At 37.5% G+C, this 16,900-nt stretch overlaps 1 protein-coding gene across 1 annotated transcript; it reads left to right on the top strand.

Moving 5' to 3' along the window:
* The first annotated feature begins 1,995 nt into the window (after positions 1 to 1,995).
* On the top strand, positions 1,996 to 12,551 carry LOC120334786 (uncharacterized). Its single transcript, XM_039402293.2, has 7 exons — positions 1,996 to 2,128; positions 4,836 to 4,955; positions 5,405 to 5,461; positions 6,469 to 6,570; positions 9,429 to 9,584; positions 10,424 to 10,457; positions 11,078 to 12,551. Exons 1-7 carry the CDS (start codon positions 2,039 to 2,041, stop codon positions 11,206 to 11,208), a joined length of 690 nt encoding a protein of 229 aa, XP_039258227.2. The 5' UTR covers positions 1,996 to 2,038; the 3' UTR covers positions 11,209 to 12,551.
* The last annotated feature ends 4,349 nt before the right edge of the window (positions 12,552 to 16,900 follow it).

Raw genomic sequence — 16,900 nt, forward strand, 5'->3', positions numbered from 1 at the left:
TATAAAGTTGGCACACTCATACCGATGGTATTATTGATGTAACAAATTTCAAAAATTTTTCAAGAGCCCTTGAAGGTGTGAGTTATGAGACACTTATGTGTTCTACACGAGAATTTGTTGTTTTACCAGATAATGCAATGAGTATGGAGTATATCATCTTCAGCAGGGCTTCCCAAACTTCTATGTTCTTGACCCTTTCTAATATATTAAAATTTTTTGCGACAGCTGTCAGGTCGGCGTATTTATGCAAGGGTGTCGCTTCTCTGATCCTATTTATTTTTTTGAAATCGTGAGATTTCCCCCTTTTTTTATAATTGTGTTTCGAATCAATTTCAAAAAGTACAAGAGATAAAGTATTTCATGTGAAATTTGTGTATTCTCTGCGACTCCTAAGTTCGTTGTACGCTCCCCTATGGGGTCGCGATCCCAGTTCGAGAATATCCGATCTGTAATATATACCCTACAAAGGCAAGTTTGTTTAAAAGCAGTCTGGAGACATATAAACTGAACGTAGAAGGAAAGTTGTTAAGAGAGTTAAAAGCGATCTTTCAGAAGGGTTTCGTATAGATAAAGCATCAGTTTCAATTAAAAAAAATTATATTTCCTTCATTTCTAGTTATGAGTTCTTTAGGTTGTAGATCAAGAAATCGAAATTGAAAGAAATTATTGGGTATATTTGGCCATGCATGATGTTTATCACTCTTGTCTCAGCCCACAACACGCCCCTTTTGAAATGTTTTTTCTTTTTTAATTGAACCATAAAAGCTGATTTTTATAATTCTCGTCTAATTACCCTCATTTTGTCGTTAAATATCGGATAATAACAATTGTCAGACCAATTCTGCGTTTGTTTTGCTAACATGAAAGGAAAAAAAAGATCCGATGGTTTAGCGCAGTGGTTCCCAGCCTTTTATGGCTAAGGATGCCAAGTATGACTACTTACAAGTATTCGATTCTCATCCGATTCCTAAATTTTCGATTCCGATTCCGAATCTCGATTCCTTGACATATCTTTCCGAGAAAACATACTCACCTAAGCAATACCATATGAAATCAAACAAGAGAGCGATGTTCATAATCTGGACGGACAAAAAAGCCAAAACTAAGTAGTATTTGTATCCAATTTGTCACAAGAGACATGATCATACAAAAAACGAATCCCTCAAAACCCACAAAGATTTTTAAAATAATCAAACGTAAAGGCCTTTTAGCGAAAAATAAATACATAGTGAAGTTTGCGGCGTCGTAGCAACTCAACATAGCAGTGAAACAGTTTACACATATATGTGAAGGAATTGCCACAAAACGTTAAATATTGTTTTCAATCCAAGTTTTAACCTCAAGAATCGATGCTACTCGATTCTGTGAAGAATCGATTCTGTAATCGAATCCGGACTCGATTCCGCCATCGCTATTTATGACTCGTAGCACCCTACCGGAGGGTTTAAGCACTCATGGCCCCTGTTTATCATTCCAGTGGTATTTAAAGTGTTATTTTGATTGGTAGATTCCAAATCCCATTATGTTCAAACAATTCATAAACAACAAAGCAAGAACGCTCTTTGAAATAACCTTTTCAACCAATGAAACTAGAAAATCAAGAAGTTTTCTTGTAAGGGAAAAAAAGTAAAATCAGTTTTAGGGGCTCCCGAAGTATGCGAACCAAGATGGCGGATATCGGAATGTAATATGTGTACTAGGTTAGGGTTAGGCCATAATTTTAGGTATAAATACTACGGGAGGCTCTTGGCTAGTCTTCGAACTGATAATAGGACTAAAATAAGGAAAATTGGAAAAAAATTATCGCCTAACCCTAACCTGTTACCCATGTTACGTTCCGATGTCCGCCATCTTGGTTCGCATACTTCGAGAGCACCCAGTTTTGTGACCAGCATCGTGGGCCCTTTCGGCTGCTTTGTGACACCCTTGGGGGCCAAGCCAGCCCCAGTTTTGGAACCTCTGTTATATTCAACAACAATATGCTTCCATATTTTTATTCAGTTGTAAAGCCTATAAACTTAACAGTTAAACACACAAAATGCCTTTATTTGCACCCGTGGACGTTTACCGACTTTATTTGCCGAAGAATATTTCGGATAAATATACAGTGAAGTTTAAAGCCATCGGGGTAAGTTAATTTATAGATTTTGAAGTTGGGCTCAAATATGTGAATAAAGGCCCTGGTTTTATAAAAAGATGTGACGGAGTGGCGCATCGTGTTAGGGGTTAGGGATACGCTCACCACCGCACTTCTGATTACCCTGCGTGAGTTCGCAGGTTCGAATCCCATGCCTAGATTGTTATACGCGAGAGGATCGTAGTCGTGCGTGAGTAGGGTGGTTCACGTAACCATCAAGTCCATGCTTAGGAAAACAAATTAATGGCTACCTAATACTGTAATTCGACATTTGATTATGCCGTCTTATTGATTTTTCTCATCCCCGGGATAAATATGTAAATCCTTAAATCCTATCATATCCGAAAAACCCTTGGTGTTTTCATCATGGTGACCGTACATTTGAACCCACGTACATTTGAACCCATGTGTATACCCGCGGGTTCAATCTATATGCGGGTGCTAAAACCCATGGGTTAGGGTTAGTATGGGTTCAAATATCCGTAAAACAAAAAAATTCCATAGGTGCAATAGTATGCAGGTGCAATTGTCGTGGGTTCAGATGTACGTGGGTTCAAATGTAATGGAACCTTTCATCATTTAGTTTCAGGTATTTTATGCGCCGCGATAGATAATCAAAAGACAACAAACGTAAGCAAAAAAAATAAATGTATTATAGCTTATTCACGTTAAATGTATGTGGTCAATGCAAATGCTACTTTGTGGAGGTCCTTGGCCGTGGCCCTATAGGGGGATTTAAGCCCCCAGTTTGAGAGGCACACCTTAACCAAAAAGTCTGTTCTTCTTGCACAGGGTGATCTCAGTAAAAAAATATTCCTGGTCAATTGGAATTGATATTCTAGAAAGAGCATAACTTTTGTGCAAAGCGTCCTTGATTACTGAAATATTCGGGTACCGTCATACGAGACTTGCTTGTAAAGCGAAATGGTCGAATATTTCATAATATATTGTCCCCGGTATGATGTCCCAGGATCGTTTTAACAAGAGGGCGACACTCAAATATATGGACACGTGGACTAGAGCGAAGCAGGGTTTACCTTTGACGTTACCGGTACCGTACCCTCAAAAAGTTCCGGGTTTTCAGTCGCAAGAATTTTCACAGTCAGCCGTCACGCTTGGCGGATTAAAAACCGTGTTCCCATAATTAAAAATTAATACAGCGCAATTTTGGATGAAATATTAGATCTCATAAGATTCATAGAAAATTCAGGAATAAATGAAAATAATAGCCTTCTGGCAAAAAAATCAATCTTGAACCACTGGAAATTCCAAAGCAATTGGTCCAGTATTCGAACAGAAAAGCGATTTTTTAATGATAATGACGAAAGAAAATAACAATAACAACAAAATTTTGAAACGATCGTTATGGCCACTAAACGTTTCCAATTAATCAATGCAAAGAACTGAATATACGCCCCGTGAATATTATCAACTTGCAAACGAATCTCAAAATTATATCTTTCGTCAAGTCCTCACAACGATTAAAAACATTTGGACAGCAAACGCGTAATATTTTTAGTCACTGTGCACAAAACACACCTGTTATAAATGCCATTGAAAAACAAGAGAGCTATGCTCAAATACATGGACACGTAGAGCCATTTTGCCAATTTCCGAAAATCATAGCATAGTCTTCTTTTCGGCATAAAAAACTTCCCACTTTCGGTAAGCACTAGACTAGATCCACCGGCAAACGCAAAGCACGAAATCGGCTGATGTGCGTCCGCAGAACGTTCGGTGACGTCATAGCAAACAAAAAAACGCTTCATCAAATTACCGGAACTGATAACGTTTCTGCGGTTTCGATGCGACGACATAATCACTTTCGCATTCTTATTGGTTTCGCGCAATTTGTGACTTAAAAAAACACAATTATTTCTAAATTTAAAAGATTTTTTTTCACAGCTGTGCGACCTTGAATCTAATCAGAATTTAGATCGATCTTTTGTGGAATTCGAAAAAGTCAAAATAAACTATTTCAAAGAGAATTTGATCGAAGCCGGGTCACGCGCAGTCACTCAGAAGGAACGAAGACTCGACTTTGTGCAAAGTTACCGACAATCATTGAAATCCCAAGATCTATGTGCACTCACACAGAAGTAAAGGAGGCTTACTTTCGTACAAATTTTGGGTAAACCCTGAAATTTCAAGAGTTGCGTTCACTCACTAAAAATAGGGAAATGAGACTCATCTCTGTGCAAAATTATGGTCGACCATTTTGATTCCAAAGCTATGGAATCTAAGTGGAACATGAATGTGTAACAGACGTCCCTCGGGCCACAAGCCGGCCCGCCAAGCCATTAGTGTGTCCCTTGTTTTTTCCATCAAGCATAAAAACCCTAATCCAACATTTTATGTTCGAAAAGGCGCTTGCTCGCATGAATAAAAACGCTTCAGTTGCTCTTGTCGATGCGTTAATGCTTTCGTCGTTCTGAATTCTCTTCTTTTGTCACTCCTGCTAATATTTTTTTTTGTGTGGCCCAAAGTAGATATCTGAAGTTGGTAATATGGCAGACCGACTAAAAATGTCGCACGCCCCTGCTATATGGTTGTACGACGTTTTGTTACGTATCAGTGGCGTAGCCATGAATATACTTACGTCACATTTACTGACTCGGAAACGACTCTAAAGGGATTTACGAATACTCACACAAAAGTAAACCAGACAACCATATTTATTCTTCTTTTCTAATTTCAGTTCATTCATATTATAATCGCCACCATCTCAATCGTGATTGAAGGAGGGGCGGTCGTCTTCTACATCAACAGGATGGCTTATTATCCAAGCATCGCTCCAGGAATATGGGCGGGCGCACTGGTAAGTCTATAATCTAGACTTTTTTATTCGACTTGTTTAGGATAGGATTTATCCTGAGGGAAAGGAGAACTAATCAAACGGCTTAATCATTTGACGAACCTTGGCCTCTGGTCCGGTTACCAGTACATGTCGGGCACGCAATTAGTTAGCCAAGTATTTGTTTTATGAAGCATGAATTTCAACGTTTTTCGTTGCGAACGCAAACAAGGATTTATTCCGAAGGAAAAGAAAATCGATACTGCGCATATCATATATATGGCGTATAAGCATTGATAGCTACTGTGGTTTGAACCTTTCAACTTTCTTGAATAAATTCATAAAATATGATGGTTTACGAGTGAATTGTCAATTACTAACAAAATTAAGAGTAAATAGCCCAACGCAAGCTGATTCAAAACATTTCAGTTATTTCACTATACTCAGTTTTATAAATTGCTGTTCTTTTACAGTTTTTATTTGCTGGAATATTTGCAATTTTATCAGCGGGAACTGGAAAATATTGCCACGTAAGTTATGTATTACACATTTCTAGAATATTGCAATATTTCCACTGAAAAATAAGAATTCGACTTCTGTATAAGACTTAGGGTTGCCATACCGTCCGGAAAATTCCGGAATTTAGGGTTAAATTTTGCGTCCGGGAAGAATTTAAAAAATGTTCAAATGCCCGAAATCCGGAATTTTACTGCATCTGCAATCGTACTGTGCACACTGCTAATAAAGAACATTGTTATTTCGTACCGTGCGCATATTTTTTACTACGAGGTCATGAAAGTAGTCATGAACTGTCCGGAATTTTGCTTTTTCAAATATGGTGACCCTAGTTTAAGTACGTATGTGTACCTGTGAGACTACACATGCGCACTCCGAGAGTAGCGCTGTTTCCCCTACCCCTGACCCCAAAACAATCCAACCTATACTATACCATTGCAAAATTCCCGATACCACTTTTGAGAGTGTTATGGAGAGTTGGCGCTTCGAAACTGGTTTAGGTCAACATGTTCAAAACCATCATTTTCATTATAAATATACAACCACGTGTCGTTTTTGTTGACCCTATTGATGATAGGTCATTGACACGGATATAAACAAGGAAATCGATGCTCGGAAGACCGAATGTTAATTTAAATAGCTAACATATGCCCGATACTTTAACCACCTTACCAAACAGCTTATTGCTCAAATTTATTACTTAACTTTGTCTAGATTTTCACAATATCTTCTAATCACCCATATCACCAAATAATTCATTTTCGTTTTCCAATATCGCACAGTATAACTGGTAGTCTCGGGGTGCTTTTTTCGAACCTAAATTCATTTTTTAACATTCTGAGTAATAGCCAGCATCACCTTACCCAGTAACTTATATCTCGAAAATTATGACATACCTTCGTCTAGATATCCACAATATCTTCCAATAACCCAAATCACCAATTCATTTTCGTTTCTCACTCTCGCACTGTAGAAGTAGGCTGTTTTTTAATTTTAATTTTTTTTTTTATCAACTTCCCAGGTAATAGCCAGCATGGTGTTCGCAGTTTTATCATTCCTCGGTGGATCTGTTGTCATCTGCTGCAACGCCTATTTTGCAAGATTGTTTATGATCGAGAGAATGGTGAATATGCTATTGTTTTTATCTGTGAATTTTTTGTGCACTCCCTACTTTTCTCTTTTGAAAAGGTTATAGATAATGCAAAATCAGTGTTTCTCAGCCCATGTGTCGCGACCCAAAATGGGTCGCCAGGGAATTTCCTTTGCCAGTATTTGAGCCTATCCGTGAGTCGCAAGATTTTATAAAATTCATTTAAAAAAAAAATTCGGGTCGCTTGAAAGAAAAAGGCTGCGACTGCTTCAGCGTATGATTAGACTTTGAATTTTCAGGTTGTCATGGAAACGGTGGTACGAAAGTTGTTCCACACATACATTTCAGGTATACACAGGGGGAGCAAAAAATATCTTACCATTTTTTACATTAAGAATGTAGAAATATGACAACATTTTTTTGACCCAGTGTGCAAAATCAGTTCATTGAAGCATTTTTTTTAAATATTTATATATCATAAGCACTTCGCAATGAATGCATTTCGTGTAGAACAAGTAACAAGCATTTTATTCCGACTCATTACTTCTAATGGTGACATATATAATACGTTTCGAGGTTAATTGAAGTCGAATAAAAATCCCTACTGTTGATTCAAAAAAAGCGGTCAGCACAATTTAATCTAGACATATTCGTTGCTGGTTGTTTGATCAATAGTGTGAACGAAGTTGCCATTTACACGATGCCAAAAATTAGACAAATTATGGGATAATCGATACAAAATCGTCATAAGATCACGTAATGTGCACGGTATTTCTTTGCCATGATAAACATGTTCTTAAATCGTTAGAGTCTCCAGGGTGGTCCAAACCCAGCCCCGCGGGCCACATGTGGCCCGCCGCTTCATTATATTTGGCCCGCGCCGCATTCGGAGAGTAATCAAAATATCGTATTTTAAATTGCTTCCCATAAAATAAATCAGAAAAATCGTTTGACGTATTGTTGTTATCACCACTGTGACTGAATTGACTAGTATGATGGCTATAGCTGAAGCAACTAGCAAGTTAAAGATGTGATGGGCAGTCTAAATTGTTACCTGAATTTCTATCGTTTTGGTCGGGAATATTTGCTAACAATATAGGCATGATAGAAAACTAAAAATTGAATGCGGATTCCATTAGCCTAAGTTGGTAATGTCTGATAACTATGTGTTTACACAATGGAAGTGCTTGTTGGACACGTTTAGTTTCAAAATTTTGTTGTTATTGTTATTTTTTTTGTCATTATCATTAAAAAATCTCTTTTCTCTTCGAATACTGGACCAATTGCTTTGAAATTTTCAGTGGTTGAAGATAAAATTTTTCTCCAGAAGGCTATTACTTTTTTTCTCGCTATGACGTCATCAAAATTATTGCCATTGGGTGGCGCTACGTGTCCATATATTTGAGCATAGCTCTCTTGTCTTGTATTGCACTGTTTACCTATTCCTGGTACAATTGTGGCCCGCGACCAATGCCAAAATGATTTTGTGGCCCGCGGAGCTAACAACCTTGGACCACCATGCGTTAGACTCAACTTTGGTGGTAACGTGTAGGCTAAAAATTTAATGATCACTTTCTATACCCGCCAATTTCACAGAGGGCAGGCAATGTCGAAGATTTCGGTCCAAGTAATAAATATAGCTTCTTGCCTTGTAGTTACTAGAGATGTACCGATACCACTTTTGTTGCCGATACCGATACCAGCTAAAAAAAACGATACCGATACGCCGATATCCGAAAACGACCGATATTCCGATACTGATATTCCGATATCGATACCGATATTCCGATACTATGTAATTATCACCTCAATTGTGCAGGGCAGACGGTTTAAAACAATAGTCTTTGAGCATTATTAATAGTGCACATTATTTCGGATCAATTTCAAGAATAGTATTCTAACCTATTTTTTAAAACATTCTGAATCATATTGAGAAGCTAAATATATCGGAAATATCGGTCTAAACTTAGCCGATACCGATACCGAAAAATTGGCCGATATTGCTGATACCGATACATCGGTACATCTCTAGTAGTTATTACTCATATAGCTCGGAGTAAAACGCTTAAAACAAGAAAATTAAAGATTATCTAGTTGGTTTGGGTTAGGAATATAGATCGTCCTGTAAACTCAAGTTATCAAATCATTCGTAACCTCAACTGAATAATTACTGGTTTGTTATTTTAAAACGTGTTTTTTTTCTCAATCTCATATTTTTGGATTAGTGGCGGGGTCTTAGTACAAAAGACCCCCATTCCCCACTTAATTTATAAAAATTTGTGAAAAATTAGAAGCTATGGGAGAAATACTATACCGTGTTAAAAACGTCATATATAACCTTTGCACGGCTTCAACATAAGTTTGCCTGAAGTTACTAAATTATTTCGAACCTTATAATTACGTACTGTATTGAAGTGTTAACACATGCTTACAGTTTAAAAACGCAGGAAGTTATCAATTGTGTTAAAGTATAATTATAGAGTTGATGCCCTGCGTTGTTTCAAAACTTGAAAATGGAAATTGTACCCAAATAGTTAATGTTAGATAGTAATAATTATTGAGATACACCTTCGCTTCGAATGAGAATATCGTTAGACAAATGGTTCCTATGTTTACCTTGATTCAGTGTGTTCGCATTTCGGATCCCATGTGGGATAATTATGTGTGAGAGGATTGCTGTACTCCTCGCCGTCGTAAGGTGGTGATTTACATAATCGCTGGTCGGTTGCGGCTTCTTTCACCAACAAGTCCATGCATCTGGAACAAATAACTGGCTAACTAATTCCATACCCGACATGGACTGGTAATTGGACAAGAGGTCGTGGTTTGTCATTTGATAAAGCCGTCTTATCGACACGGGTATACAGTTTATCAATTCATTGTTTCGACAGAAACCGATCGCTATATCGATGTATGATGAAGACACAAAACTTATTCCTCCACTGTTGATACTGGTTGCCGCCTCGTTCTGTGAGCTCATACTTTGCATCACACATTTCGGGATTGGTTGTGCAGCTACTAGGACTTGTTTCTGCTGCGTACAGAAGGTTAGTGCTAGCTATACGATTTCTGAAGTTGACAGACCCGGAGTGGACAAGATTTTTGTACCAAGATCCAATGATTTTGCCCATCTAGACTCGCGGACCATGAAAGGGTGACGTAAAAGGTTTCATGAAAACATTTCATGAGTCATACTTACAGTGATACAAAAGCAAAGATGGAAAACAATAAGCATCGTACCAAAACTGAACTTAATTTAACAAATTCCTTGAACTATTTTTTTGGCTAAAACAGCAAAATTTGGTTTTAGTTTGGTTATGGCAGCATCTGGCGGGCCAGATTGAAATACCCAACAGGCTGTATTTTGGCCATGTCAGGTCCAGGCTAAGTATTTTTTGTCATATAAAGCACAAAGTTCAGACATCCAAGCCGTGCTGCTTTGGTCCGCGTACGGTTTATGACATCGACTGCCAAAGACAGAGCAAAAGGCTTTTAAACCAGTATTTGTCGACTTTCGGTATGAGTTGTGCCAAAGTGGCATATTCAAGAATCAAGATGCTAATTCTATTTGTGAGGATTTTGAATTAGAATTATTCATACTTAAGAGACTGCTATGTCGAAATATTATCTTTTTAGGGCGCTCCGGAAGTGTGTGTACCGATATGGAGGTAACTAATTTTGTTCGCCTATTTTACATCAAGTTGTGTAAAGGGACTGAAGCCCATGGGTAGGGGAATATTTGCATGGCTAACACAGACAGTCCCCTGAACTCATAATAGAATTAAAATATGGAAAATCAGAAGAATTAACCTGGTACACACACTACGGGAGTACAAAAATTTGTATATATATGTAGTTTTCGTAAGCATACCCTACTTTATTTCAGAGAGAAATGAGAGACACAGAAATACGACTAAATTGTAAGTATTCGTTGCTGTTCTGTTTTGTTCATTTTCCAATACATTTTAAGGTACTCACTACTCACTGCAGTAGAAATAGAAACATTTAATGGAAAATATACTCGGGAGCAGGCGGGCAAAACTGTAGTGTCGCTCGACCCCTAATACCCCTATATTAACGAGAGAAAAAAAATTCAGCGACAAAAGTTATGTCATGGTACTGTGTTTACTGTGTGAAATTTTTCTAAAGCATTTTTAGACCTGCTTTTCATTGCTTTGTTTCCTGCATACACAAATGCTTTATGGAAACGATGGAATATTTCTCAGATCTATCGAACGATTTGGCCTTCGTTATGATAGAATCTGAACGTTGTGTCAGAAATTAAGTAGACGCCTCTGATTATGAATAGATGCCCCAAATTGAGTTTAAGCATATGGGTGTCCATAAAAATCATTGCAATTTCGTTATGAAGTCAGTTCTCAATATATCTTAACCAGGTTTGTTGTTTTTTTAATCAGTAATTGTTTAAGTATTTTCACTTCATTTAATACATCTGTGAGTCCAAAACAATACATGGTATCGATAAATTCCCTTCGCAATTTTAGATTTCAAGACTTTATATACATTATTTTATATTCAGATCCTCGTCCTTTCGTGAGAACGGTATCGAGTCACGTGACGAGAGCTGACAGCTTCAAATACCAAGGACCATACGACACAGTAACAACGAATTATTATCCATCCTACAGTAGGCGAGAATTCAATGTTTAAAGACTTGGTTATCACTTGCTCCGGACGAAATTTAGGAATATGTCTTTAGTTTCTCTGCAGGGGCGTGTCAAACTTTTCTGATGCCCGGGGCGAATTTGTGATACTGATGCCCCCTATACCTGACTCCAAAAATAATTTGGGAGATAAACAAAATATAGATGTTGTTATACATGAGAATTAATAAACTAAAGGTCAAGTAAGAGTAAAAATGTTTGTATTATTTCAATTTTAATTATCAAACTAAGTAACAAACTCACCGCTACAACGTGCTGCCTGGAGCGGCCGACCATATGCTCCCCTCTAGAGACGCCCCTGATTTTAGTGATTCATGCCGCACACTAACGCAAATATATTTCTGTAAGGCTTGGTCTGCTATCTTTACTCTTGCTATAGAATCATTTGCGTACATATTCGCCGGAACAGCATAGAAGAAGGACGAGTACTTGGCCCGCAGAAATGAATTGATCGGAAGTACAGGGAAGTGGCCAGTAATTTTCAAATGGGGGGGAGGGGTTTGAAATTTCGGTACTCCTGAAGTATGCGCACCAAGATGTCGCACAACCTGAACCTTGACCTGGTATACATCCTGAATTCAGGTTGTGCGCCATCTTGGTGCGCATACTTCAGGAGGTCCGAAATTTCTAATTGACAAGTTAGACCGTAACAGCTAGCGCGTTTGGAAAACGTAGCTTTTCAAGAGTCTTAGGGGTCTAAAGATCGATTCAAGCTATAAAAATGCTATGTAGGATCATCCCCCACCCCTGGCTACGTCTTTGGACAAGTTATCTTTTGTTGTTCTTTTTGTGGTGTTCCAGAAGTATGCACACCAAGATGTCACACAACCTAAATCCTAACCGGTACAAACATACTATGTTCAGGTTGTGCGCCATCTTGGTGCGCATACCTCTGAAGGTTCCTTTTTGTTCTGTTTGTGATATATCATTTTCCCTAACGCGAGCTAACACTTTACGGCCTACGCGACCGTTGCCAAATTCCTACACTATGATTTTTTTTTATAAAATTCGAAATGCAACATGAAATTTTTATGTGTATTATATTAATTCTATTTAAGACACAATTCATAGCAAATTCACATCAGGCTTTACTTTCGTTCAAGCATTTTTATGGCAAATGCCATATAAATATACGGACCTGCAGTTTAATGCACAATACCCTAGTTCTAATAGCTCCTAAATGTATTGTGCACTACTCTTTGTAATATGCCTGCCCGACAATAAGGCTAGGAATAGCTAATGTGTTGATTTTCTGTGTACCTTATATGCTGTAAATTTCTTCTGCATTTGTTTTATTTAAATATATTCTATATCGATCATTCTTTTATTATTATTAAACTTGTGAAGTTGCAAATTATGTGTATACGTGATCTTTAAGATTACACAGTCAGTTATCTATGGGCAGTAATAAACAAGAAAGCGATGTTTAAATACATGGACACTAAAACCAAAACAAAGCACCCTACCTTACTTTTCACATAACCGGTATCCGTCAAAATACTTCCGATTTTCCTATAGCAAAAGAGGGCATGAGGGAGGTCGCTGAACCACGACAAATAAATTATAATAATTTCGAAGAGGACATCACGTCAAATTTAGAACGGAAAACGAATCACATAGAGCCAATGTTCCCTCTATTTTTTTTGTGATATATGTGCGCAGAAATTTTGGTGTGTGCGCACTTTTTTGGAACTGACTAATATTTGTGCAAAAACCAATGAAGAAATTTTGGCGTTTTAACCGGGTAATAAGTGTGCTTATTAAGAAAATTTTGGTTATTCAATAAGTTTTTCTATAGATTGTAAATGCTTTAGTGAAGGCTATATGTTATCAGTAGATAACAATAAACATAAAGGCTGAAAAAAGAACAAAAAAACATTTTTACATTACATCGAAATACGTCTGTGCGCAGTAAATCTATGCGTGTGCGCAGCCTCTGAAAGCTGTGTGCGCGCACACCTTAGAGGAAACACTGGAGCCCACAGAAAGATTTGAAATTATAAAAGTGATAACCTTCTAGCGAAAGATACAACTTTTAACCACTGAAAATTTCAGAGAGAGAGAATTATTGCCACAAAACAAAGTCAACATTATTATAAACATAATACAATAACGAAAATATTTCAGCAGTAATAACAGTGGTTGATTATTGCTTTGTGCGGGTCAGTGTGCAAGACCGATTAAAGGCATCTAGGCTCCCGACCCTTGTGTATATAAGCCTATCATGGCATAAAATAGTACCACAGGTGGATGCAAACGAGAATAAATATAAATATATAACATATAAATAAGATAAAGAAATGAGTCGATAATTTAATGGTATTATGAGGGGTATTATTATTAATTAAGGGCTATTTAGGATTTTGAGAGGTCATGTATTGGTTGAAGCCGGACAAAGCAGTTGATCCAGTGGTTAATGAGAAAAGCTATTCTTTTCATGCGGTAACAACAAGAACAAAAATACAAACAAGAACAACAACATAATAACGAAACCATCCATTGGTCCACTTCATGTACAAGAAAGAGATAATCAGGCGTCATTTCACTCATTTTGTGTAGCTGTTTGTATGTAGTCTAATTCTCCAAATAGTTTTTAGCTCGGCGTTGTGGCGCATCGTGCTAAACGTTAGGAATACGCTCGCCACCGCATCTTTGATTACCCTTCGAATCCCATGCAGGGATGGTTATGTGCGAGAGGATTGCTGGACTCCTCGCCGCCGTAGGGTGGTTCACGTAACCGCTGGTCGGTTACGGCTTCCTCCACCATCAAGTCCATGCCTCCGAAAACAAATACGGTAACTGGCTAACTAATCCCATACCCGACCTGGACTGGTAACCGGGCGAGAGGCCGTGGTTCGCCATATGATTAAGCCGCCTTATCGGCTTTCCTTTCCCCCCGGGATAAATATGTAAATCCTACCCTATCCTTACCTATGGCGTCTTTCACAGTTGCTGTGGGCCTTACTGTGTTTGTTAGATCAGAAGACCCAGAATTTCAGATAAGTTATTTATTGAAAACGGCAACTCAATACACGAAACATCAAAAAAAAAAAACAGGCACAAGAGAAAAGCAGCCGGCCCTGCATCTGGAAACAAACAAAAAAGCTATGCTCAATTATGTGGACAGTCAGAAGAAAGTAAGTGAGTACGTTCATTTTAACTAAATACTTTATCATAAATTCCTAAAAATTATTTGCGGTAACTACCAGTAGAGGTCTTACTACTTACTGAATACAGCGCGAAACACCGCAAAACAGAGGGAAACCAGCGCAAAACAGAGGGGAACAGCGCAAATCAGGAGACGCAGTCATTACCACCTCCTGCCACGAAAGAACCACGGCGCCATTCGCCATGGTTTTATGGCGCTATTTCCGGTAAATTTACAAGGTTATGTACCGGATTATAGGTCATCATGCGAAATTTTATCTACCTTTTTGGTGCTTTAGAGCATAGGTTCTCAAAGTGCTCCGTACGGAGCCCCAGGGCTCCGCGAGAGTAACCCAGGGGCTCCGCGAGCTATTCGATTACTTTTCAAAATACTGACTTGGCTAATTTAAAACTGTTCCTAGAAGCAATAACAGCTTTGATGAAATTTGACAACAACATAGCCTCGAAATATGGCAAAGGGGCGGAATTAAGAAATGACATTATTTTTATAGGCAGGAGCGCAGCCAGGATTCTTAAGAGGGAAGAGGTTCAAAATTGGAATCGGAAATTTACGCGCAACATTCTTGGCAATTAAAAAAAACGGATAACGAGATTTCTGTTGCCTAAAATATTCAATTCATGACCGATGCGAGCATCTAAATTCTAAAGTGTCTTGTCGTAATAATTTAATTGTGCTCATCGTTACTCACGTTCGATTCGAAATTACTATTAGGATTACTAAAATGATAAAATACTATTCTAAAATAATATAAACTGCGTGATAAACTGCTAACTATAAATAAATTGGAGTCGTATTTTTGTGATCTTGGGATTTGTTAAACTTGATTTGTTCTTTCGCACTCGAGATTATTTTCAAGCAAGATGTCGCCGTTTGAAAAATCACAAGGTCTTGGCAAAATACGAACGATTGAAATTTATTTTAGTGCATGCGGCTCTGTCGGTAGTTTCAGAAAGGAAAAATGGTACACCAGGCGCATAATTAATTGACTGTGTTTCAATTTCGCAGTTACTACGATGAATAACCGAAAACCTAACATAACACCAAATTTATGATTTACGATGTCTATAACAGCGTTTTTATTCTGACGTGAGTCTGCTGAAACAAAAACTTATGGTGTTATCTTCCATTTTAAGTTTTAGTTCTAATATTTTAGAATGCCGCTTTTTAATCAAGAAATTTGAATTGCGGATTTACCTCTTTATTAACTATTATTTTTAGCATTTCGTCGCCGATGATTATAATATGGTAACATGTTTTTCACATTGAACTCATAATTCCCCACGAGATTTATTTATGACTTCTATTGACCCTAATAAAAGTGTTTAGTATTTAAATTGAGTAAAAGTACGTTTAACTTACTCAGGAATATTATTCGGAAAGTAACAATTTTAACATTTATTATGGGGCTCCGTGAATAATAGTCAACCTTTTTAAGGGCTCCGCAACACCAAAAGTTTGAGAACCCCTGCTCTAGAGCATAGGTTCTCAAAGTGCTCCGTACGGAGCCCCAGGGCTCCGCGAGAGAAACCCAGGGGCTCCGCGAGCTATTCGATTACTTTTCAAAATAATGACTAGTTTTGTAACTGTTCAAAGAAGCAATAACAGCTTTGATAAAATTTGACAACAATATAGCCTCGAAATATGGCAAAGAGGCGGAATTAAAAAATGACATTATTTATAAGCTGGAGCGCAGCCAGGATTCTCAAGAGGTGGGGATTTGAATCGGAAATTTCCGCGCACCATTCTTTGCGATTATAAAAAATGGATAACGAGATTTGTGTTGCGTAAAATATTCAATGTATGGCCGATGCGAGCATTTAAAGTGTCTTGTCGTAATAATTCAATTGTACTCATAGTTACACAAGTTTCATTCGAGATTACTATTAGGATTACTAAAATGAAAGAATACTATTCTAAAATAACATAAAATACGTGATAAACTGCCAACTATAAATAAATTGGAGTCGTATTTTTGCGATCTTGGAATTTGTCAAACTTGATTTGTTCTTTTGCACTCGAGATTATTATTAAGCAAGATATCGCCGTTTAAAAAATCACAAGATCTGGGCAAAATACGATTGAAATTTATTTTGCATGCGGCTCCGTCGGTAGTTTCAGAATAAAAAAAGGTAAATCGCGCACACAATTGACTGTGTTTCGATTTCGCAGGTACTATATATACGATGAATAACCAAAGAAAACCCAACATAACACCAAATTTTGTGATTTACAATGCCTATAAGAGCGTTTTTAATCTGACGTGAGTCTGCTAAAACCAAACTTATAGTGTGATCTTTTATTTTAAGTTTTAATATTTTAGAATGCCGTTTTTCAATCAAGAAATTTGAGTTGCGGATTTACCTCTTTATTCTTAATTATTATTTTTAGCATTTCGTCGCCGATGACTATATGGTAACAAATTTTTCACATTGAACTCATAATTCCCCACGAGGACAAAAAAGCAATTATCGTCGTCATTGTGAAACAAAACATGTATATGCCGAAGAAA

The sequence above is a fragment of the Styela clava genome, chromosome 1 (assembly GCF_964204865.1).
Source record: "Styela clava chromosome 1, kaStyClav1.hap1.2, whole genome shotgun sequence".
Taxonomy (NCBI): domain Eukaryota; kingdom Metazoa; phylum Chordata; class Ascidiacea; order Stolidobranchia; family Styelidae; genus Styela; species Styela clava.

Excerpts from the sequence above, each read along its gene's own strand:
- LOC120334786 (XM_039402293.2), top strand. The coding sequence starts at position 2,039 with ATGCCTTTATTTGCACCCGTGGACGTTTACCGACTTTATTTGCCGAAG. Across the intron at positions 6,571-9,428 it reads TGTTTATGATCGAGAGAATG|AAACCGATCGCTATATCGAT; the intron begins GTGAATATGCTA and ends TTGTTTCGACAG. Across the intron at positions 10,458-11,077 it reads CACAGAAATACGACTAAATT|ATCCTCGTCCTTTCGTGAGA; the intron begins GTAAGTATTCGT and ends TTTTATATTCAG.